The sequence below is a fragment of the Siphateles boraxobius genome, unplaced genomic scaffold (genome assembly GCF_051911475.1).
Source record: "Siphateles boraxobius isolate OS27281-9 unplaced genomic scaffold, OSU_SipBor_1 16, whole genome shotgun sequence".
NCBI classification, from domain to species: domain Eukaryota; kingdom Metazoa; phylum Chordata; class Actinopteri; order Cypriniformes; family Leuciscidae; genus Siphateles; species Siphateles boraxobius.
Genome location: NW_027508766.1, coordinates 16,158,723 through 16,184,513, shown reverse-complemented (window position 1 = coordinate 16,184,513; position 25,791 = coordinate 16,158,723). Strand labels below are relative to the sequence as shown.

At 35.8% G+C, this 25,791-nt stretch overlaps 1 protein-coding gene and 1 long non-coding RNA gene across 7 annotated transcripts in view; one reads left to right on the top strand and one right to left on the bottom strand.

Annotated features, from left to right (window-relative positions):
- The window catches only part of camsap1b (calmodulin regulated spectrin-associated protein 1b), a 26,758-nt gene extending 7,699 nt beyond the window's left edge, over positions 1–19,059 (bottom strand). The window contains exons 1-12 of one of the 6 annotated variants that reach the window (XM_077231781.1): positions 18,594–18,706; positions 18,043–18,207; positions 13,664–13,926; positions 8,721–8,882; positions 8,302–8,382; positions 7,620–7,652; positions 4,754–4,895; positions 3,205–3,344; positions 3,002–3,098; positions 2,644–2,812; positions 755–846; positions 15–93 (exon numbers count right to left, since the gene is read on the bottom strand). In XM_077231781.1, coding sequence (XP_077087896.1) covers positions 15–93; positions 755–846; positions 2,644–2,812; positions 3,002–3,098; positions 3,205–3,344; positions 4,754–4,895; positions 7,620–7,652; positions 8,302–8,382; positions 8,721–8,882; positions 13,664–13,926; positions 18,043–18,207; positions 18,594–18,654 — 1,484 coding nt within the window. In that variant the 5' untranslated portion in view covers positions 18,655–18,706. Of the gene's footprint in view, positions 1–14; positions 94–754; positions 847–2,643; positions 2,813–3,001; positions 3,099–3,204; positions 3,345–4,753; positions 4,896–7,619; positions 7,653–8,301; positions 8,383–8,720; positions 8,883–13,663; positions 13,927–18,042; positions 18,208–18,593; positions 18,749–18,786 lie in introns of those variants that run through there. The other 5 variants (XM_077231780.1, XM_077231779.1, XM_077231777.1 and 2 more) reach the window with 5 other exon arrangements.
- LOC143739354 (uncharacterized) lies at positions 18,860–25,791 on the top strand. The gene is made up of 3 exons (XR_013204176.1): positions 18,860–18,932; positions 25,636–25,689; positions 25,756–25,791. It is a non-coding gene; the product is annotated as an uncharacterized LOC143739354 (long non-coding RNA).

The window sequence follows — 25,791 nt, the reverse complement described above, 5'->3', positions numbered from 1 at the left end:
CAATAGTGTTGTACCTCTGCCGTTTATCTGACCAAGCCCCAGATCCTCTGGAGTGAGCTTCTTGCGTCAAAGAATTGGAGCGATTTCGAGAGGCTAATAAGAAAAGCACAAGTCGGAGAATTTGATTACCTGATTCTAAGTCACACACTAAAACAACCGCTGACTTGACACACCTAGGTCTACCCACCTCATTTTTCATATGAAAATTAACTAGTAAAAATTATTACAATACAACAGTTCATGTAGATCAGCATAAATTGAGTGAAACAAACTGTAAGTATATTTCACAATTTATGCATTCATTCAAATTACCATAATGCAGGAAAAAATAGTACTAAAAAACAAATGAAAATTGGAGTGCCAAAAGTGCCTTAACAGTCATAAAAACAATGGGATGGGGGGGGGGGGGGTCATCATGGGGCTAAAAGCAACTTAATTTTCTTTAAACCAAATATCATATTATTAAAACATTCTGGTTAGGACTTTGTTCTAAATAACTAATCCTCAGTATTCTGCCTAAACCAGTATATTGACATATTCCATTTAAACTTAAATTTACAATAATAAAGAAATGGACAGAATATCCAACTTTCAAAGTTTAAGCAAAAGAGCTTTAAATAAAACACACAAATTAACTATATCTGAGACTCAACATTTTTGGGTACCTTTCATGTGAGCATGAAAACAACAACAACAACAAAAAGCTAGTTGAGAGAGTATTTCTATGAATGGCAGCAGAAGCTTGATGCCATACCCGTGCTTTCCTCTCCTGGCTGAGCCTTCTTTTGTCTTTGTCTCAGTGGCAGAAGTGGATGGGAGGGGCTGAAGCTGGAACTCCCCTTATTACTGAAACAGCAAGCAGAGAACATGGTTGGCAAACCACCAGCACAAAAAAATAGGACGAATGATCTCCAGACCCCCAGAGCTCTATCCAGCCAAAATCTAATCGAAACTGACTCTAAACATTTTCCATGTGGATGGATAAATATAGACAAGCAGCACTGCTCTGTTTAGGACCTTAAAAAGAATAACTTCATATAAAACAATCTGAATACTACAATTACAGAGCACTGGCATGACATTAAAATGTCATTTATTTCCGAGTAGCTTGTATTTTTACTTTGCCTGTGAAATAAAAGCAAGCAAAGTGAACTTATTAAAATTAATTTAAGTCTCAGCATGCCGAAAAAACACAGGCACAACATGACAAGGCAAAAGACGTTATGAGACATTATATGATTCAAGCGTGAATCATAATCATGCAAGCAAAGTTCCCTCTAAAGTGCATGCATGAATGCAAAAGCAATATTTCCCAACATATGGGAACCCACAGAGGTCCTTCTTATTTATCTATCTTGTATTGCTCACATGACTAGGGATGTGCAAAACTATGTGATGCAATCTGCTTGTGCTTTAAAGGGGATGCAGCTACAAAATTGGATTAAACTTTGTCAGCAAGTTAAATTAAAGCACAAACAAAAAATATCTAAATCTAACCTCAACCTCACTAATTGACTAGTAGGGTATTGGACCCATTCCTAATTACAACATTAAAGAATCTTAACAAGGTTATCTTGAGGTTATTTTTTTTCTTTTCAGAAAACGAAGAAAAATAACAGTAATACCTCTAGATCTCGGAAGAGGGGGCCTCAGCGAGCTCTTTGGCGGGTCGCGTCATATTTTGAAAAGTGTTAAACAGTGAGCATTAAAGCAGCTGTCGGTAACTTTGTTTTGTGTAGAAAATTACTAAATTTATATAATGACCGAGTACATCATGAAATCATTTTCCAAACTGTGTTTTTGTCTTATTCTGAGTCACTATGGTTCACCTATAATAAGTGTTTGTATTGGGAATATTTTACACTGGTTCGGGTCGTAACGCTGCGGTGTAGCCCAGTGCCTGCGTGACTCGTCATAGACATAATGACGCAATCCTCACACTGATTGATAAAGCCTCACAAATAACATGCAAGTATTGAGGTCCCAGACACCAGTCAAAATGTAATTGCATATATTCATTCTTTTTTCCCTATTCACCAGTTTGAATACTGATATTTTTGTTGTTGCATTTCAAATAAAGCCAATTAATAGGCTACTCCTAGGCTTACGTTTTTAAATTACAAACAGCCTACTGATGTTTTTGTTATAGTATTTTCAATATTATACGCTATTATTTATGCATAAACATATCTGGTTATAGTAAAACATACTGTTTGTTTAAAAACAAAACACATATTTTCTTGGGAAAAAGGGGGTCTCAGACAAAAAAGGGTTGGGAACCATTGCTCTAAGAGATGGCCTACTAAAATGTGAAACATAGCCTATTAGCGAAATGAACTCTTCTGCATTAGAAGTTTTATAATTTTACTTTGTGAAGAATGTCATAGTGAACACTCGGTCAGTGCATGTTTTTTTTTTTACTCTGGTAGCTAAAGTTGTAGAGGTCTGCCTGGTAGAAATAGTTTTAGTTTAGCAAGAAGGGAATGTTAGTTATACATTTATTTAGAAAGAAATCTGAGAATGACCAAGGCATATTTTTACATTGAAACCGTGGTCGACCAGATTCACTGACATTTACACCAACAACTACCACAATGAATGATTTTTACACATGGAACAGAGACAAAACCATGAAGCACTTACAGAGGCTCAGATTCTTCAGGGTGCAGGAAGTACCTGTTACAAACTTCCGGGCTGCTTTGAACAGGAAGAGCTGGATCAACCACACCAGGAGACACCAGGAAGCTCCGTTTGGTGGCATTGGAGATGGGCACAGTAGGCCTGGCACTCTTGGGCTGAGTCATTGCTCTTGCTGCAATGACAATATTAAGTCAAATTATTAGTACAATAGCCAAATTTTGAGGACGTTGGTTGAGGCGTCATGTAAACTTTAATGGTTTAAAAAATTCTGCCAAAAAAGGCAGAAAACACAAATCAACAACTTTAGGCGCTTCACACAATAATATGAAAAATGCACATAAAAAAAAAAAATACTCTTTACCATCTTTAAATTCCTGAACATCTCTTGGCTGGACAAACTCAGGCTTGACAATCTCAAACCACCAAAAGAGCTCCGCTATAAATACCATGACGTTGTGCTGCAGAAAAGAAAGAAAAAACAGCGAATAAATCAAGAACAGATCCATAGGGAAATGAAACGTCCTGTTAATGATGAGATGCATTATACATAACAGAATAACTTACCTTGAGCACAGGAGGTGCATACAACATGTCCTCTAAAGTCAAATAGAAGCTTTTGTTAAGGTACTCATTGGCAAACTCTTTCAGGAGCTGGATATTATAAAGGCTGTCTGCTATTGAGGTCACCTCTTTCAAGCAGATGTCTGCAGATAACATAAAACACAAAGTTAGCAAACAAGCTATCCTGAGGCATGTAGGCTCTGACATTCATGTACACTAAACCAAGGGCTGAATCCAAACGAGGTCAATATTTGCTAGCGAGTTGAAGAATCAGAACAGAACATTTCAGAGAACTGTTACGAGGTACAGCACCAGGGGAATAAAACTACAGTCAATCAACATTATGAAAAAGCAAACCAACAAACACAAACTTCAAGATACCTACTGTATCATATTTGATCTGCAAATTTCTAAGGCCTCTAAATTATCAACAATCAAAGCATCGCTGAAAAACCTACTAAATGCCTTCTGTGGTCTGATTGATAGTTTTTACTTTTTTAGTACTTTAAACGTGCCCTTTCAGGTAGTGGGAACATGTTTCTTTTTGCTTTGAATTGTTTAACTAAATTCCATTAGGTTTATTTGATTATCCTTTACCATTTTTTTTGTTGAGAAATCTGTTCAAATATGACAAATCTAACTTTTGAGGAATATTTATTTGTAAATATCTCAATCATCATTGTTGTGATCATCATCATTGCATTATATGTTTTGCCCCCCACAACTAAAAACTACAGAGCTTGAATCCAAGTATTTAAATATAATCAAACTAAGACATAATATGGAAAATATAGTGACAATTTATTTACATTGTAAGAAGTCTGCTACACCGTTATATAATCTGGTTGAAGATCAGAATTTCCTCTTACTTTTTGGCCATATAAATATCAGTAATTGCACCCAATTGCATATTTTTGCTCAGTTTTGGGCCTTCAGGTGTTTCTTTCCTCCTAGTACTATACAAGTCATACTGTGAGACATAAACGCATGGGCCTGGTTTCACAGACAGGGCTTAGATTAGGCCTTAGTTCAATTAAATTATTAAAGTAGCTTTTATAAAGATTCCTCAGATAAAAAAACATTACTGCTGTGCATCTTGAGAAAAAACAGTGGCACTGACATGTCTATAAAGGCTCAATCAACATATTATTTCATGTGCAAAGATTTACAAGATTAAAATGAAGTGCAGCACCAATCTTGAAGGGGCAGTGTGTTAAAATACTGTCTCCTTTCCCAGCTGAATGTGCATGTAAATAACTGTTGGCCCATGTTGATTTTCCAAAAAAGTAAGCTCTGTGGCACCATCAAAACATGATCTGTTTGTTTAAGTTGCCTGACATAGCAACAACTGTCTCAACCAATGGCGTAACTGCAGGGGGGTCTACTTAATAAACTGTTAAGGAGGAAGTAGGGGGCAGGGTGGAGGAGGCAGTACGAGTGTTTGGGAGACCTGATTAGATTCGGTGCCACTAGCGGTGACGAGATTACACGCAGGTCTGAAATTCCTTTAGGAATACTAAGACTAGTTAACTAGTCAGTTATTTCACTCTACCATCAAGCTTCATCAGGTCTGGGCAGTAGTAATGGACCACAGTCAGCAGTGCAGCACCATCACACACATCCCTGATCAGGTCCTCCAGCAGGGGGAAGAAGGGCAGCTGTCTACCCGAGGCATGATCCCGCCGATACCGTACCTAGAGGTGACATGAGAGGAGGCCAAATTGTCAATAACACCTACAACAACAGGCTTTATGCCACAAAGTAACCTTTGGTATGTGGCACTGGTTTCGTGTAGGCAAGAGGGACTTTTGCAAGAGGAATATATTTGATTCTTGAGGCTAAACATTTGTATTTGTCGGTCTAACAAAAATAGATAGCCACTAGACAACAGTTATAACATAAGTGACTAAGACTAACAGACAAGTCAAAGGATTAGTTCATCCAAAAAAAACTAAATTGTCATTTATTAAACCTCATGTCATTAAAAAAAAAGAGATGTTTAGCAGAATGTCAAAGTTGCTCTTCTCCATATTACGAAAGTGAATCGGGATTGGGGCTGTCAAGAAAAAAAAAATTTTTTAAATGCTGTCAATCGATTTTTTTTTTACTAATCACACATTTTTCTGTAGTTAATTGCACCCTAACATTAAACGTTTTTAATATATTTTTATATTGCAATACCTTCACGTCGAATCTCTAAAACAATACAGAAACAACAAAGACAGTATATTTTACATTTTTATGGCACCCTTTTGTGAAGCACTATGAATGAAGGACAGTATCAGAGATACCAGTTCTGATACTGATGTCTCTATTGATTGATTGATTTTTCCCCCCTGAATTTTAGCCATTAATTATAGCCATTCAACATTACAGTATAATTAATACTATAAATAATGTCAATATAATATAAATTTTAACATTTAATAAGCTTTAAAATATATATAACAACTTTTAATTTAAGTAAACTTAAAACAATCTTCACATTGTTTTGCTGTCCATTGGTCACGTCTTAATTTCGCAATATCTAGCATTGCATTAGTATTGCATTGTTCTCATGAGCATTTAATCATTTTTGACTTTTCAGTGCGAGTTAAATCTCTTTTTTGGTCCATTTTACCTGTAAATGAAAACTTGCTTAATGATTATGCACACCTGAATATAAGGCGTTTTTCATTTCCGCCCTTACTCAATTATATATTACTTATAAATGATTAAGTGCAAAATTGAAAATATATTAAGATTGATGTGGTTTGGAATTAGTAAAATGTGCTTGGGAATTTTTTTTTTTATCAGAATATCAACTTGCATAATGATTATGCACACACTGTATATGTGTATACATATATATATATACACACACACATACATACAAACATACAGCGTATTAAAAAAATATATTTCATTCACTTTTGTTGTGCGGAAAAGATAAGCTTGGAAATTCATCTCAACTACTCCTTTTTTGTTCCATTGATAAAGAAACACCATAAGGGGTTTGGAACAACATGAGGGTAAATAAATTATGGCACTTTTAATTTTTGGGTAAACTGCTCCTTTACACAACAATACAGCAGAACAGTGACTGGCCACAAAATAGTTTATCACAACAAACTGAATTCAACAACAACTAATGATATGAATCATAAAAGCAAGGAACATTGATACACTGTTGATACATATAGGACTACAACTACACTTTCTTATTAATGGTTGCATAAAACACCTGTATAAACCAACAAAAAGCCAAGCACCCAAAATATATACGATCCGCAAATATAGTGGTCGACTGATGTGGATTGTTTGCTGGCCAATGCCAATATCTTAGAGCAGTGGTTCTGAACTCCAGTCCTCTGCTCTGCACATGTTGTATGTCATCTTTATTTAACACACGATTCAGATCATCAGCTTGTTAGAAAAGAGCTCCATGAACTGAACTAAGTGTGTCAGATAAGGGAAACATACAAAATGCATACAAAAAGAGCAGGGAAGCAGACGGCTGATATAAAGCAAATATGCATGATATCACATTTGAAGACAGTAAATAATACATTAATAATTTCTGCAATGGAATATATATTTATTTGACATTTACTGAAATAATTCCGTCACGCACAGAGGTATATGTATACACAAAAAAGTATTATAGCGTTTCGATTTATATCAGACAGATCTGTTAGCAGGCACTGGGGTCCGCAATGCTGTCAAAATAAAAGTCCCTCTTCTCTGACTCTTATCAGACACACTGAAAATAGAAATGTATCAGCCAATGGCGATAATTAAAATAAAAGCCAGATATCGGCCTGCATATTAACCATATATATTGGTCGACCACTACAGCATCTACACATTTATCACAGCAGCCATAATCATAATCTTGTAAATGTATTTAAGTGTTCAGCCCTAACAGACACCAAGTCTAGGTTTCAGACAGGACACAGTGCAAGCTAGACAGATCTAAAAGTAAAGGTAGCAGAATGGAGACAGAGGATCTCTGTGCCACTCATGAAACCCCCACAAGATCCAGCATGCAATGGGCAGGTACAAACATAAGATCAGCCTGAAGGACAGACTAAGCCAAAAGACAGACAGAACAAGAAATAGACGAATGAAAATGGAAATGACTGCAAAAGATGAGAAGACGAAAGCTGAAGTAAGAGACTCCAACACACACACAGACTCTCGCTCTCTCAAACACACACACATACAAATTACACTCAGCAGCATGTTAGCTCATAACTGCATGTGCTCAAAGGGTGAAAGGCAGATCATTTTGCGCGACTACAGCGTGAGCCACTGCACAGCAGTGTCTTCCAGTGTGCACTGATTAGATAAAAGCGTGACCTGAGTGGTGATGGCGTACGTTGAGACTGACACATACTACGCGTGCAGTGTAGAGGAAGCACTCACAGCAAACTTACAGGTACTAGTTTCCAATACCATTTTGAGGGAGACTATCCCAGTAGCGAGGGAGGAGGTTAGAGGGAAAGAGACGAGGGAAGAGGAGCAGAGAAGATGTAAAGTCAGGGAAAAAAAGAGCAGACAGATGTGGCCGTGTATAAGGGTAGAGGAGAAACAGAAGGAGTGATGCCACTGAAGATATTAGATCATTTCCACAAGCCTATTGTTGATACATTAGTATTATGTATTCAGATGAGTCTTGACATTTCAGTTGACACCTGAAGTCTGGTTTACACCTGGGATTAACAACCGTTGCATTTGATACGATCAAGTGGTCAGACGATTGTATGTCTCAAACACGTCTCCAGTAAGTGAACACTTGAAATCAGAGACTGGGCGGCATTATTTGGGGAGAGAAAAAAAATGTCTAATTGTTAGATTTCCAATTAAAATTGCAATTATTTACTAAACATAACTAAACAAAAAAACAAAAGAAAACCTCTTTCTCCCAAACATTTCCTTCGATGCAGTTTGAATAATGTTTTCTAGACACATACAACCCTGTTTACACTTGGCTTTAACGGTGTTCACTTGTAAATGGATTCCTCAAGACAGATGTCAAAACCAGGTCTAAACAGCGCCTGAGAATTAGAGAGTTTTTACAATCAATGATTTAAACACTTGTGCTGGTATGTCTGGTACCTTCTGATGACTTGGAGAATCCAGCAGATGCTGTTTTGATTTGTGCTCCATTTCTGTGATCTCCCTCATTTTCAGGTTCACCTGCAGCACAAAGAAGGGAAGTGCTATGATGCATATTAAAAAAATCATAATAAACATCTGAAGTTTCTAAAGCCTTTTTTCAAAAGTGCAGGCAGAGGTCTTCATGTTTGCATGAATTGACATGATCTGGCCAAGCACTGAAAGAGCCCCTAAGCGACTAGACAAATGCAGGTAAGCTATTAGTACATGTAACACAATATGTCTATTCAAACAGAAGTTTCACCATTTAAACTGTGTTCAGTTAAAAAGCAAGTTAATCTGATACATCAAGGACAGTTCCAATACAAACATGACTTGACTAAGGGCCACACCCTTCCAAAAAAAAAAAAAACACACACCTTGTTGATCCAGAAGATCATAGCATCCTCCAGGTCAAAGGGGAGCTCTTTGGAGGCACTGAATGTGGAGAAACGCTTCACGCAGGACACAACCTTCTCAATGCTGATCATCTCCACAGTGTAGGCCATCATCAAAGCATCAATCATGGGGATGTGAGAACTCTGTGCCACAAAACAGAGGACAAAGAAGTGTCACATTACTGCACTTTCATGCAGCATAAGAACAAGAAAACAAACTACTTTTTATCAACCGACTTTCTAAAAATAAAAATAAAAAACAGTTTTCACTTAAAAATGTCGTGACAGCATAAAGTATTTTGTAAATGTAGTACTATTATAGGGATATTCATTTCATTTTTTTTACGTCAAGAAAAGCTCTTTAACAAGAAAGAAAGAAAGATTCATTTAATGCCATGTCAGAATCTAAGGCTATTGTCATGGCAAAAATTTAAAAAAAAATTTTTTTTTACAAAATTAAAATAACATATGTTACAAAATCCAAACCCATTTCAGACATAATCTTACTTAAGTATATGACCCATTCAAAATAACAAGTTTTTATTATGTTTGTAAACATTTTGCTTTATTTACCGGTATTTTACGTTATTTCCGAATTTAATAATAAAATGCAACTTTTACGAGATTTATCCCTTTCTTTTCTCTATCCAAAATGCAATTTTATACGTGTAGTGTATTTTTAACCATAAAGAAAACATTTTAAAATATCTTCAAAAAGGACTTTAAAATGACTTAAATTACTTTTTAAAACCATTTAACTGATAATATTAATTGGTCAAAATTCTTACCATCGGTTAGCGGTTAATTAATTATGAGCAAGTACTGTGATACTCAAAAACTTTGTTTCACACCAGCATCATGCAAAAAAATGAAAATAAATCAATATTAATCATTTATAATAAATTTAATGCAAATGAAAGTAAAATGTTTCTTTCACAGTTTTTCACGGGACATTGACAAAACTGGTACTTTATTATAACCTAATAGAAGAAACGTCCCTATACTCAGAAAGTCCAAATGTTTAACGGTGCTGCTCTTCATCTGACTAAGTATGGAAAAAATGTGCATAAAGCTTTGAGGAAACACTCTCCCATTTAGCCCAAAGAAGGTCATACTGCTCTAGCTAATAAAAACACTGAGTCCAGTTAATCTGCCAAAAAGCAGTCAAGATGAAGTAGGTAACATAATATTTTGCATTTCTCATGAAATGTAAAAACCTTTATGTAACATTCCTCATGCTGGCTACAACCGTGTACACTACCTCATGATTTGAATAACCGATTACAAAATACACCAAGCACTTGAACATTCAGTCTTAGTTTGAGACTATGAACAAAGCCCATCCAGTTACCATGGCAACACCAACAGCAGTCAACCACTGGCTTGTTCATACGCCAGCACAATCTCAGCGGACTGATCCGTGACTCAAGCCAAAAGTGTCAGCGAACTTTCACAGTCTTTTTCTCAGATAGCGTGTCAGACGACTGACAAGTAAGCCTATAAACCAGAAGATTGGAGTGTGATTAACTTTGGACTCAGATAAACATTGTACTAAAGCAGAAAAGCACCCTATCACACCATTTGTACCATCTCTGCAATATTGTGTACTGCGCAGCGTACAGTATAAAATTTGCATTAAAAAAACAAAATCACTAACTACATTTGCCAATTTATCGTTTAAAGGTCTGGAGTCTGTAAGATTTTTTAATGTTTGTGAAAGAAGTCTTTTATGCTCATCAATGCTGCATTTATTTGATCAAAAAATTATTGCATTTATTTGCTGCTCAAGAAACTTTTTTTATTATTAGCAAAGTTGACAAAAGTTGTGCTGCTTAATTTTTGGATTATTTGGATTATTTTATCAGGATTATTTGATAAATAGAAAGTTAAAAAAAACTGCATTTATTTTAAATAGAATTGTATAACTATTTAAAAGTGTTTGCTGTACCTTTTGATAAACTTGATGCATCCTTAAAGAATAAAGGTATTTATTTTCTTTCTTTTTTTTAAACTTACTGACCCTCAGCCTTTGAATGGTAAATGTAAGCAATACACTAGTATCCCAATCCAAGTTTTGCCAATGTGTCAAGCTACACAACATGATTTAGTGGTCAAGCACATATCCATTAAACATTAAGCAGAGAATAAAAAGGCTGCTCCGGGACTTCAAAACAGTACATCCCTTAGGGCCACGTTAACACAGTAGCATTTAAGCCAGACGTCAGATAAATAGAATGGTAAACATGCTTTTTCGACGTACACAAATAATTCACATGGCGCATAGTCAGTTAAAAAAAAAATTCTATTAAAAATAGCACTTCACGTCATAAAGTTAGTAAATCCCTGTTGTGACTTGTACTAGTGAGGGTACTCCATTCTGACAACTTGATGCCAGGTATATATGCAGCACTGATGCTATAACACCGGTTCAAAGCACACAAATGACTTTAAAAGTCATCATGCTGTACCTACACAGTACACACCCCACAAAGCCATTCTGTTCGGTCTAACAGGTTTGTGTGGATCAGACTGTATTAGGCTCTGCACAGGGTGTGGGCTTGACCACAAAGATTTGAATTTGAAGTGATAAAAGCATAGTTGAGTGTACAATGCTGATTCACCAACATCAGTGATTGCCATTCACTGGAGAAAGCACATCACTGGCTAAAAAAATACAGCTGTGAATCAATGAAATCCACTCCGCTCTGAGCTACTTTAGCTCAAGCACTGATCACACTAATTGTTTGGACAGGTGATTGTAGTGGTTATACGTGAAAGGAAAAACACAAGCTGGATATGCCAACAACAGCAGCTTTCTCCTGTCAGTGCAGAGACATATCTACAACAGGAAGATCTCTGCAAACCACAGTTTCCATATCACATTTGCTTTTTCTTTGTCTGGCTCTGGACTGTAATTAGTGCTTGCTAAGGCAACCATCACGATTATCGTTTCTTCCTCCAGACAAAAAGCTGGTGCGTGTGCTATGGATGCGAATAATACTTCAAATTATGCTATTACTGCTTTATACAAGAAATGTAAATCGAAAAGGGGTCATATGGATCATATCTAGGAATGTCTTTTAACTTTGGGCTGTAAAATACTACATTCAAACCACATAAAACACCCTAGCAAACCCAAATTAATATTACCCAGCCATATCTTGGCAGCAGAATATCATGGAGGGCTGGGGGTGGGCTTTTTTGACCTGAGGATGGGTACAAAAGTCCATACGGGACCCCTGACATATCTTGGCAGGTGAATATCAGAGATATGGGGATAGGGCTCTTTTGACTAACGGCAGTGTACAATGACAAAATCAAACACCCTGGCGGTGACTTCTGCGCATACACACACAGAGATGGGAGATCGCACTGTGCACACACACAGAAACATTCAATAGCACAACAAAAAGTTGTTGTCAACATGTTTTTTATTAATAAATTAACTTCTCTACATTATATTATTAAGCAACAAGGTTGTAACGTCGCTGTTTTTGAAGTGATTAAACCAAGGGCGTAAGTTTAGTATTTAACATTGGGGGGTTGAAGTGTGAACCGTTTTAGCGGGGTCGCAGGGCAATAAGTTAGACTGCTAATTTAACGATTCGTAGCTGTCGGGTGTTTTTTCTTTTGTCTTCACGTCTTTTAATGCCATGCATGGAATATCCTTATAGTTATTTTAAATATATAAAAATGTAAATCATGTATTAATAAATATATTAGGGCTGTAATGGATGGTAGTTGATCCGTATGGACTAGGCCCCACTGTTTGGCGTGCATGTGATTCACAGATTACTTGCACAGTTTTATCATCATAGACTGAAAGTTGTGTTTTGTCGTACCAATTTACACATTCAAATGACTTTAAATCATTGAAGTGAAGGGACAAAAGAGAACTCACTTCCATACTCAAACACTGAATTGATCTTTCATGTCTCCTAGCACTTAAATGAACAAATGTACCCGTCTCTGCAAGTATTCTCCTAAACACAGTAGGTTATGTCTTAATTTAATGTAAACAGTTGAGAAAGAAATCGGATGTGTATCATTGTATTGGATCTGTGAATTAGGTCTTAAAGCGACAGCAGCCTATAAAATACCTGCTGCTGACTATGGCATTAATGTTAATCAAACAACAAAACACAGATTTAATAAAGATTAATCTATATTTAATTTATAGTGAACAATAGTGTTATTTTAAATGTAATTATTACATTTCTTTACCTGAATACTTCTGTTAGACCTTACTTTATTTGTAACTTTATTCTATTGTATTTATCTATGCTTGTAGTTTGTGTTTGTTCTTATTTGTTATTGCAGACTGTTCACTCGTCTTTAATATCCTAATGTTTGAACTTTATTAGTTAGGCTAGTAGATTTTGCTGTGGTATCAAAGTACTTAAACAGTGCTTTGAGTAATAAATAATAATAATAATAATAATAATAATAATAATAAAAGCTAAGTGACTATTGCCCACCCCCCAAACTATATTTATTTATGGTTTTTTGCCGATTTGAAAAATGGTCCGCTCCATCAAAAACGTATCATTATCTATAGATATATATAAAGTTTTGTGATCTGTTACACCACTAGATTTTATATATATATATATATATATATATATATATATATATATATGGCATGACAAAACCCACTATAATTAAAAACAAAAAAGTATATATTTGATGTACATTAATAAATATAATACACAAAGAAGTATATATTTGATAAATATAAATGTTATACAAAAAATATTTTTAAAGTCACGTTTATATTCAATTATATTCACGTTATATATTCAATAATAAATGTACATCATACATATTATTAAATATATACAATCACGTCTCATACAAACGTTATACATTCAGCATACTGTAAAAATGTTATGAGTAGTACTATATTCCAAACACATGCAACGCACCATTTTGATTGGTTGGCAGGACAGATCTGAATCTGTGACAGGCGTGTCATCGCCCTCCATGACATAGATGCCTTTGCGAGACAAGGCCTGGATGACTGACAGGTGGGACTGCAGAGAGGCCACCTGGTCTCCTTTGAGAATGAGGGTGCACACGCGACAGTACAGCTCACAGGACAGCAGTAACCGGATCACAGGGGGTTTAATGTGTTCCTGGTCATACTGATCTGTGTAGAAAGGGTCTTGCAGGTCCTCTGGGATGTGATCTGACAGGATGAGAAAACAATAAATTAGGGCATAAACAAATTTTACTGATAAAAAACTGCCGCTACAGTTTCTATGTCTGGTATCAGATGCAATCTGCCGGCGAACCCCTTGCTTTGTTGCCATCTACGGCACTATGTGCTAGACAATAGCGTGATGGTGTGAAAAGCAAGACATAGGGCCCTAGTGTCATCACGGAATCTCCTGTGCAGACGCAGATGTGCTGTGGCAGAGGGGGGTCTGGCTGTAACCATGAGGCTCAAAGACTGGCAAGAAAGGCCAGACATGTCCTAGTCTGGGCAGCCATTGCTCCATCCACACCAACCACAAATACTTTGACGCCCTCTGCACCGGCATCCCCGAGGAGAACCATATCATTAAATGCACTGGGTCCAATCGTCCATCATGCATTTATGCACACACACCTGCCCCCCTCTGATGAACCACGTGGAGCTGTCTGCTTTGTTCCAAACCAGTCCGTCTGCCACATGCACGGGTTGTTTAAAGACTGGAAAATTACAGTGAGCATGTCTTGTGTTTTAATACAGCCGATTTAGGGCATATCATTACACAGGAGAATGATTTTAGCATTGCATTAATGTGCACAGGGATACCAACTTATAGTTTAAACATTTTAGGTATTTATAAGAATATATAGTGTAAATCATCAATCATAGGTCCTGTACCATTTCTTTACATTTATTTGGCATACCATTATTAAATACCTTGTGCCTTTACTAGTTCAATTTATATATATATATATATATATATATATATATATATATATATATATATATATATATATATATATACACACTAAATACACCAAATAAAATAAAATCAGAACTAGTTGTGTTTCGGTAATTCCCTTACTATTTTTTTTATTGACGTTTTAATCAGGTTATTTGTCAGGTCAGGCAAGTAAAATTATCTTTCACTTGTCCCGGACAAGTGTCAATGTCGAGCACTGCGCATATATATATATATATATATATATATATATATATATAAATAAATAAAATTGAATATCTAAAAGAATTTAAGAAATATTGCACTTGGTATCTACACCAAAGTACAAGAAGCAGAAGAAGAGAATATGACAGCCTTAAATAAGGGCCCTAGTTGCAAGCATTTTTATTTATCCTGCAGTATTCAAAGTTTTTTTTTTTTTTTTTATCTTAAAAGAAAGTGAACTGGACATTCAAAAGGACACCCCAAAGGACATTCAAAGCAGTCATCATCAGAATGCAAAGAACCCCTTCAAATCTGGCCCACTTCTGACAGTAAAAATGCATATGGCCTTCATCTCCATTTAGGCCAATTACTGGGCTGAAACAACTCCGCTTTAACCACAGCTTTCCTGCCGGGAATATCCTGAATAACAGAAAAGCAGATGGGGAGGACAAAGAACTCCAAATAATGGTGGAATATACTGTATTTAAACCTCAACCCACAGACAAGCATATCTAACCCCTTCCGGGGTTAATTAAATAACTCCCACGTTAATATAATTATTGACAGCCATGTTATTATTTTTATCCATCACTGTTATGGCAAACTGACACACCCTGCAAAGACAGTTCAGATAATTAAACATTCAACAGCAGAGAGACCATTTTCTCAGCTTTAAAACGAGGTCAGGAGTCTTACACACCACTTTTGTTTCACCCACCGATGATAGCAGATTGGGGGCCTTTTTGTTAGAGGGGGTACAGGCTACATATCAGAGCAAGAGCATGCTTGAATACATCCTCCAATGGGATCCCTTTCCACGGTGCCAGTTTTATGAGATGATCTAATAGGAGCCATATGCTCAAGACAGATTTTGTGTGCCACTCTTCTGGTACCATCATGAATCAATACTAAATCTGTCCATCAAAAGAAATAAATGGCTGCATGTCATATAACAATAATTGAAAAAAGTCCACCCCACTATTAGTTTGATCACATTTGTCCACACACTGCAGTGCTCATATGTAACTGATTACAGTGACTGATACTAGAGCAGAGGCTAAAGATATACCTGGAGCAAATTTTGTCTGCTGGTCATCGCTTTTCCCATGTGCAGGTACTCAAACAGTGCTAACCCTGACTGACAACAGAAATTAACAATAATGCTTCATTATCGAATGCCTCATTTATCACAAATAAATGTTAACTCAACATAGATTACATACATAAAATACAAAAGAGACTCGTGGTGCCCCACATACAGCCCTCACTCTGTATATGCTGACAGGGAGTTGGTGGCATTAGGAAAACCCTTCCTGTTCTCCACAACATTTCAATTGTGCAAGCACTGCAGAAGGGACAAATGCTTTTGATCCTGACTGTCAAATACAACAACGGTGGACTCAGACTGCTGCCCTCCAAGCCAAAACATTTGTAGGCCATTTAGGCTATAAGCTGCACAATTCGGGATAAATTGAGAATCTTGATTTTTTTGGTTTACAATAGAGATCATGATTCTCCCACGATTCTGAATGGACAACTAAACAAAATAATATGTAATTTACTACAGATTCTGACAAAATGTTAATTAGTGAAGTCTATTGTAAAAATATTTAGTTATTTGAATGAATTACTATCATTATTATTTTGCAAAATCGGTTTGAAATTGAATGAATGATTCAATGAATCACTCATAAGGACTTCAGTTGTTTCATTGCTGGATGAATCAACATTTTTGAACGAATCTCTTAAAAGAATGATTCAATAAATACATTTTTAACAGTCACTTGTCACCACCTTCTGGTGTAATGATTTAATTGTTAAACTCTTTATTTAAAGCAAGTTACTTTCAAAAGGTGATTTGTATTGATGTGGTAGACATCAATGTTCTGAACTATAAACTTTCATCCCAGCAATTCTGTAATAATTTGAATCATTGTAACAGAAATAATTATACTGTGTGGTAGAAAAGACTGTTTGTGAAGCTGTTTTATACCTATAGGCTACATGACAACTGCTTTCTCTGGGTCAGTGATTGTACTTGTCAAAGGTTTAATAGATAAAGCTTAATCATTGACATTTTGGAATTAGACCACTTGTGTCTGAATCGATTATCCGATTAAATTTGATTATTTGTATTATTATTGAATTGATTGAAAGAAACGATTAATCGTACAGCTCTAATAAGCACATCTGTAATATTTCTTGACCTGTTGAGTAGTATTTCCATAAATCTAGACTAGTTTTAATTTTGTGTACTGCTTAAAATCAATCCACTGTGAATAATAACAACACCACCATGTTTTTTTTGGTTTGTTTGTTTTTCTGTACATGTACCATGGCAAAACCAGTTTTTGGATAGTTTAAGTAGCTTGGAGAATCATGTCAAGATCATGGTACTGTCTATATGTGAATAAAAGCTTGCACAGTCCGTTATGTTGCTTGATATTGCAAACTATTATTTGTCTTTATATTATTTTCACGTATTATCATAATCACACTGGTTTGTAGCTTTTAGTGCAATGCTATTCTTCTAGTTATTTACATATAGCGTCAAATTAATTGGAAGTCTCAGAAAGAAAATAACTTCCATATTTCAAAATAAGGTGGATACTGTTATCGTGAAATAGGATTTTTGGTCATATCACCCACCTCTAGCTCACACTGTAAAAGTACCATGTTGCTATCATGTTTTTGCAGACATGTACCATGAACTCTTGGGAATACCTTGGCTTAGAGTACTAGGCTATGTAAATACCCTGGTACATGAATTTCAGTAGCATCCATGAAAGTACCACGGTATTATCATCTGATACCAGTGTGACCCAATGTTTTCTAACACTGGATAATTTTGCTGTGGTAAATATAGCATTGAAACATTTTAAGTACTATGTAAAGACCATAGTATGTGTGTACAGGTAGTATGGAAAAACATTTTTGGACAAGCAGAACGACAACGCCTAACTATGAATATGGTTTATCATTATCAATAAATTGCCAAGTACCAAGGTACAGTGATGATGCCAGGTGATAATATCACAGTAGCACATTTTTCTGGCTGTCTAGCCAACTTGTCTTTGATTGCATATCACACAGAGTAGGTTTATAAATACAAGTCTAGCTTTTCGGTCCTGTTTTCATTCATAAACAAAGTTAAATCAACTCACCGATACCGAAGGCTTTGGCGAAAAGCCATCGCAGGTTAGCCGCTATTTTGGCTCGGGCTGAATCATACATCTCCAGCGGCACGATCTCCATCGCCTCGCCCGCCGCCTCCATCTTTCTGCGGGCGCTGTCACCACCCAGCTCCGCGTCCATCCCGCAACCACCGTCTGCAAACACACAAGCAAAACCACTTTCAAACAACATAAAAGGCTTATGAGGGAATGTGGTGTTTCCTAAGCTGCATGGAAATGTGTCAGGGGCTTTGGAGCAGTAATTCAGTTCTTCAGCGTCCAAGCTAGCTAGCACACGAGTAGCTTTTATTCCAAGACTATCCTCTCAAATATATAAAAATATGTCCCAGACATAAACGACATATACATTTGTTACTTACAGCTAACGTTACTGAACAAAACAAACCTAACCGCCTCCTGACAAAACAAGATAAGATAGTATGTGATTGGTTTATATGCAAAGTAACTAGCTAGCCATCGCCCAGGTAGCTAACTTTTAATAACCACCAAAATAATACTATATTAAATATTCAAACACTCACACGGGGAGGTAGATTTAACCATCTGTGAGAGCTGCTGTCCTGAGCGTAAACTGTTTTGCATGTTTTGACTGAAACACAGTTACCAGCGGCTAAGCTAATGCTGCTTTAATGAGATGAGGACTAGCAACCCGCTGCTAAACTACAGCCCCTTTGTCAGCAATTAATGAAAACAGCCACATTAACCGCAACATACCTTCCATATGATGTGTTATCAACAATCCACTGTCACAAATATGTGGGTGAGAAATGAAAGAAAAGGGTAAAAGGCTCCGGTGGGAATCATGAGGCCACGTTTAGTCCGAGCAGATACGAGTGTCGGTGGATGAATGACAAACCTCTGTGAGTGTGTAACAGCCTTCATTACTAACACACTTAAAAATAACCGCAACAAAGTCTAAATACAGTTTAAAATGTCAATTATTCAAGATGTGCTGTTGTGGATGAAAGTTATGTAACCTAGACAGATATTGTTATTAGGCCTGATGTTGTGTTTGGTTAAGAAAAGCACAGTGATGTATTATATTCTGTTATGTGTGTTTAAAAGATAATAATGAATGCCTCTAGGATAAAGCTACATTCTTATGGAAATGAGCCAAATTATGGTTAATCTTTCTTAATTATATTACAGTAATTTCCTGTATTATTATTTTTTGTAAAGTCAAGTTTAATGGGCATGCCCGCCATAGCAAAGGTACAGTCAGTGGCATGAAATCAGTGCAGATTAATGATATGATATTGTTTACTGGATCTTTATTATATAAAGTCTGTATGTTGTGATAGCCAATTAATAATGTTTTATTTGCATATGCTTTTTTATTAATGAAATAACAAAGGTAACAGGCAGACACAAGTTTATTTTATTTTATTTTTTTATGCTCCCTGCAAGGTTTATTACTGCGCTACTGCCCTTTTGTCCATCTAGAATATTTAATTGTTCTCATTTCCGTGCAGTCTTTCAAGTACAACAAATAAACAAATCTATATACTTTGCTTGTGCTGGGTACTTTAACTACAATTTTCATCATGCAATTTGTATGGATTGTAGTTTGTTACACAATCTATAGTTTTGTAATCTCACTAATCTGATTACTTTTTGGACCTAACTCCCCACTGTTTTTTAATCATGTTTCTGATAGAGATAAATGTGTGCCCCATGTGTTCTATTATAAGGTATGGGTCAATATCACCATAAAGTGCCTTTCAACCCTCACAATACTCACACATTTTGATTTTAATTTACCATTCGCTTTATGTCATGTAATAATAGTAGACACTCAAATACTATAATACATAGGCTATATTATCTGAGCTCCCACAGAATTTTTTTTTTTAAATTATGGGCCATTTTTTAGAGCATAAAGCATAGATATGTCCACCCTGTCGTGGACATATAAATTACAACGCTGATTCATCTTGAAAAGCAAACATTCACCTCCCTGCACTGCCCTGCTCTGAGTCTTACAGGCAAGGCAATAACAATCACACAAAACTGCCTTTGACTTTTTTATTAATGTGTAGACAGACATAAATCTTTGTCCAAAAGTATATGTAAAAACATGTTGCAGACACAGAGGTGCGGTCATTGTGGAATGGATTATGTAACTTCATGCTGGTCTGACTTATGGCAACTGATGCAATCTAAGTGTCTAGATTATTGCTGAGAAATCTATATCTCTCAAGGCTGAGATCTGACAGGGAGTTCACAAAATGATGGTAAATAAATTAAATTGCCATAACTACCACTGTGAAGGTGTGGAGGCCTGTTAGTGGCCAGATTCCAGGTAGCTACACTCTTAAAAATAAAAGGTTTATTGACATTGATGGTTCCATGAAGAACCTTCAACATCCATAAGACCTTTCCATTTGGCCAAAAAAAATCTTTAAAGTGGAAATGTTTATAACAAACTGTTTACTGAACAGTTCTTTATAGGGAACCGAAAATAGTCCTTGTAGTGACCTTTATTTTTAAGAGTGTACTCAGGAAGGGAATTTATCCCTAATGTTACGCTGATGATTGTTTTATTGTTGTTGTTTTTTTTACATAATACTGATATTTTTTAATAAGTTAGCTTGCATGAATTTTATGCCTCTGGTTGATTCTGTACTGTACATGTATCAACAGGTGTTCATCATCCTTAAAATGGTCCTCATTTCCTGTTTACACTTCTGGTCTTTTATAGACATATATTACACTTATAACATTTATAGAGCGATTATACAAAAAATATACATTTTAATAATACAAATTATATATAATTTTTTTAAAAAATTCCTCAACTACACCATTCGCATGCATTTGAAATATTACATATTAATGATCCATGCATTTTTCTGGATGTACTTACTGCTTTCATAACAGCTTTTGTTATGAATATATATATATATATATATATATATATATATACATTTATATATATATATATAAATTTATATATAAATTTATGCAAATTTATGTGGCATTATTGCTTAAGACACTTCAAAAGACCTCAAATCAGTATTTATAATGCCACATAAATTGCCACTAAGAGAAAATACTTGATTACAATTACATATTATTTCAATAATCGAAATGTATAAAATTATTAACTTTAGAATCTGAAACCAATTTTTTAAAAGTAAATAAAAAAACAGCTATAGGCGGATAGGAACATGAGTAAACACACCTGTGTGTCTGTGTGTTTGTGTGCGCATACGTGCATGTGTGTGCAATCATGTTCATTCCACATTGCTTTTGTGCTCTAGTACCAGGCCTAGATTCATGCTGGAATTATTGATTGTATTTGCCAATTTCAATAAAAATGCTCTCTATTGCAGTCACACCTCTTTCTCTCTCTCTCTGTGTGTGTGCAAATGTGTGTGTGATCATGTTCATTTCACATTGCACTAGTGCTCTAGTACCAGCCTTCATTTATGCATGAGAATTTTCAGTGTGTGTGTGTGTGTGTGTGTGTGTGTGTGTGTGTGTGTGTGTGTGTGTGTGTGTGTGTGTGTGTGTGTGTGTGTGTGTGTTTGCGTGTGTGTGTGTGTGTGTGTGTGTGTGTGTGTGTGTGTGTGTGTGTGTGTGTGTGTGTGTGTGTGTGTGTGTGTGTGTGTGTGTGTGTGTGTGTGTGTGTGTGTGTGTTTGCGTGTGTGTGTGTGTGTGTGTGTGTGTGTGTGTGTGTGTGTGTGTGTGTGTGTGTGTGTGTGTGTGTGTGTGTGTGTTTGTGTGTGAGTGTTCATGTTCGTTTCACATTGCATTTGTGCTCTAGTACCAGGCCTTTATTGTGATATATAAAAAAATCAGATTTATTCTGGATTTATTGATTTTTTTCTTTTTTGACAAATAAAAATTAAAAAAAAAAATGTTTTGCTTTTCCCATTCATTTTCATTTTAAAAAACAAGAAGTTTAAACTTTTTTTTTACATGCCTTTAGAACAACCGAATCAAGCCCAGTTGTTGTTGTTTTTTTGTGTGTGTGTGTGTGTATAGATAGATAATGTAGAAAAAGTGACAAAATGTTATGCAGAGATGAAGGGAACCATGTTTATTCACTACGGAAACGTCGATTGGGGTCGTATAGACCCCAAGAACAGATTGAGGGCTAAACCAGGGAGTGGAAATAACACCCATGCTGGGTTATTCAGCTGGAAACATTAACCATCCCCAAAATCTTTAGGAGTGCTCTGGTTGTGGAGGGTCCTGTCCTCAGAAATCAATCAATGTTTGCACACAGGATTTATTAGACTGATGGCTGAGATTCCCAAAGAGAGACCAGATGTGGAAAGAACCTTTTTACTTAATGAACTCTGGTAACAAGATTGTCATTTATGTACACAAAAGGAAAATCAAGACCTTTCAACAGCCCATCAGCCTGAAACTTTAATTGTGGTCCAAATTGTGTAGGCATAACATAACTGAAAGCATTTAGATAATTGTTTAATATTTATCACCAGTTTGGTGGGCAGCTCATTATGGCACTGTAATTCAATTCAAGTTTATTTGTAGCGCTTTATTGTTTCAAAGTAGCTTTACAGAAAATGCTTGTTTCAATGTTACAATTTAGGAAGTATTCTGTTATCAGTCAGAGATAAGTGTGTCAAAATAATGTCCATATGGCATTAATACACAGCTAAAATAATATGTTGTGCTTAGCTAACTTCATGTGTTTAGTTAGGCACACACAAATAACATGTAATGCAGAAATTACAACTTGTGCTCGCAATGATTGTGTTAGGATATACAGTAGAAGGATAGTATATATTTGATAGTTTTGTCGATCCAAAGTTGGAATCATCTGAGATATTTGCAATAGTCAACTGCATTATAACTGTATAATACACAGGACATTATGACAGAGACTGCTTCGCTCAATGCAAATGAAAGGACATGACAGTATGCTCAGTATAAATACAAATACCTTTCAAAATATTTTTTTTGTAAAGAAATTAATGCTTTTATTCGGCAAGAGTGCATTAAATTGATCGAAAGTGAAGAAATAAAGACTTATTGCAAAAAAAAATTTTTTTTCAAACTTTCTATTTATCAAAGATTCCTTAAAAATGTAACAGTTTCCTTGAAAATATGTATCAGTAGAGACAGGACAATATTGTGTGACAGGATGCTCAATATAATATGTATTTGATAGTATATAAATTGTCAAATGCAAAAGCACAATACGCTGCCATTAGGGGTGTGCCATATCATACCGTCCACGATAATACCGGTATACATTTTTACATGATAAAAAAAGTGTCATATCGCGATATCGATAGGCTTGTTCGACTTGAACCGGCGCTGCACAGACCGATCGGTTGATGACATCAAAGTACCGCGAGAGCGATTAGAGAGCAGACGGCTCCTTATGCTTTTGAATCGCTCTCGCGGTACTTTGATGTCATCAACCGATCGGTCTGCGCAGCGCCGGTTCAAGTCGAACAAGCCTAATGATATAGCGACGCGATGACGTATGGCGCATTTACGTTACCTAGCACGCACAACAACAACACCTGTCTGAGCGCGAGAGCAGCCTGTCAGCCTCCGATGACGATTTAGCAATTTCACAAACAGCTTGAGTGTTCAGCAGGGCTGCCGACGCGCGTCTTCTCTCGCGCGCGTTTAGGAGTCGGGACATGACTGAATGGTCTCTTGCACAATCGGGCCATCAGTACATCGTAACTAAAGTTTATAATTTTCAAGTCTTCTTAATTCTTATCAGTTTAAACATTCAAGCGGTTTTAAACTATCCAGTAAGCTACTCGCGCACTCTCTGAGAGTTTCACTGCGTGAATACATAGAGTACAGCTAGCGAGAAACTAAAGTTATTTTTCGCGGATTATATCGCTTTAATGGGGGGAAAAACGCAAATTTGTGTAAAACTTCCGGTCTTGGTAAGTATACTCATAAACACAGTCGGTTATGTATAAAACGCATGTGACAGTGTGACAGACAGTATAATGAAAACAGCAATGGATCCGTGCACTCGCTGTAAAAGTGACAGCAGCCATAGGCTATGCGTCTGTCATTAATGTTGTCGTCAAAACAACAAAAGATAGCTTTAATTGTAATGAATGAGAATTATTAGCCTATGCATTTAATTTAATCAGGAAACAGAACTAAAAGACTGTGTTATTTTACATTTGATTCCTTTATTATGTTTCTGTAGTATTTCTGAATACTGGTGTTAGACCTACACACATTTAACATTTAATTCAAAGATTGAAATCAAGCTTCCTTGTGTTGTGTAAACTCTTAACAACAAAATTACCACATTGCAAAAACGCAATGAGTGAGCAAACATTTAGGCGAGGTAAACATAATAAGAAAATTTTCAACAACAACAAAAAAAAAATGTCTATATCGTCATAATATCATTAGCGCAAATATTCTTGAAATATCGTGATAGAATTTTGAGGATATATCGCCCACCCCTAGCTGCCATATGAAGACAGTGGTACTCATGCCATGTCATATTTATATTACTGATTGTCAATGCTGAGTAGTAACTGATGACATGTAATCTGGATTACATAATCAGATTCCAAAAATTAAGTATTTGTAATTACATTTTATAATTCTCATAATCATACTACAGTTACTTTTTCAATTGATTACATGATTACATGTTCTCATAATGGCAATAAATTATAATATAATTCATAATCCATTGATTCTAATTTGTTATCTTTTAAATGTTTCTTTCAAAAAAAGCCTTCCGCTATACATTCAGAAGGTCTTCCAGGTTTGTGGAATTGCGCACACACAGATCAGCCACTAGTCATGAGCTCCTCACTGAAAACTGAGACGCTGCATCAATGGATTTACAGAAATCATTTCACTTTTAAGAATGTTTTCTCAACAGTGCAACATTGCATATCTAATCAGCTCCGTGACAAACACATAAATTAATAGTATTTGAATTATTACGCGAGTCATTTAACCATGTACAGTATTACCGTCTTTGGAAGGCGTTTGTCTTTCAAAAACATTATAATGTACACATTCACGTCGTTTCACATTTACTTGCAATGCAGGGATTCCCCAACTTTTTTGTCAGCTGAACCACTTTGACCAAATATATTTATTTGAAGTGTGCCCTTAGATTTTAATTGTATTATTGACCTAACTTAATTAACTTAAGTTCAATAATAATAATACATAACCAAATTAAGTTCACGGTACCATCATGCCATGCAGGTTCAATTTCTTTTTTTTTTTTTTTTTTTGTAAATTGATTATTTTGATGTTTTTATTTTAAAATTATTTATTTTAAATAAACTTTTTTATGACTTAATTACTTAATAGCTTTTCATTAAACTCACAAGCCCCCTGCAGTTCCATTTATGAACCCCAATCTGGGAAACCCTGATGTAATATTTAATGCACTTCATTGTTGTTGATGACAAAGAATGGAATAGATTTTCTCTCTCTTTGTATTTTTATATCAATATGATACAAGATTATCCTATTCAAATCAATGTGATAAACGAGTTAGATCAAAAGTAGTCCGATTATATTACCTTAAATGTGTAATAATGGTTTACGTTCCTAACTGTCATGAAACAGGAGAAGAGACACAGAGGTAAACAACAGTTAGCGATCTGGAGGATCTTCAGACGGGTGAGTCATGAGCACAAGTATTTACACAGATAGTCGCACTTAACTGACAAGTCATTCTTCTTGCAGGTTTGAAGACAAGCATGATGAGGAATACTAGTTCGG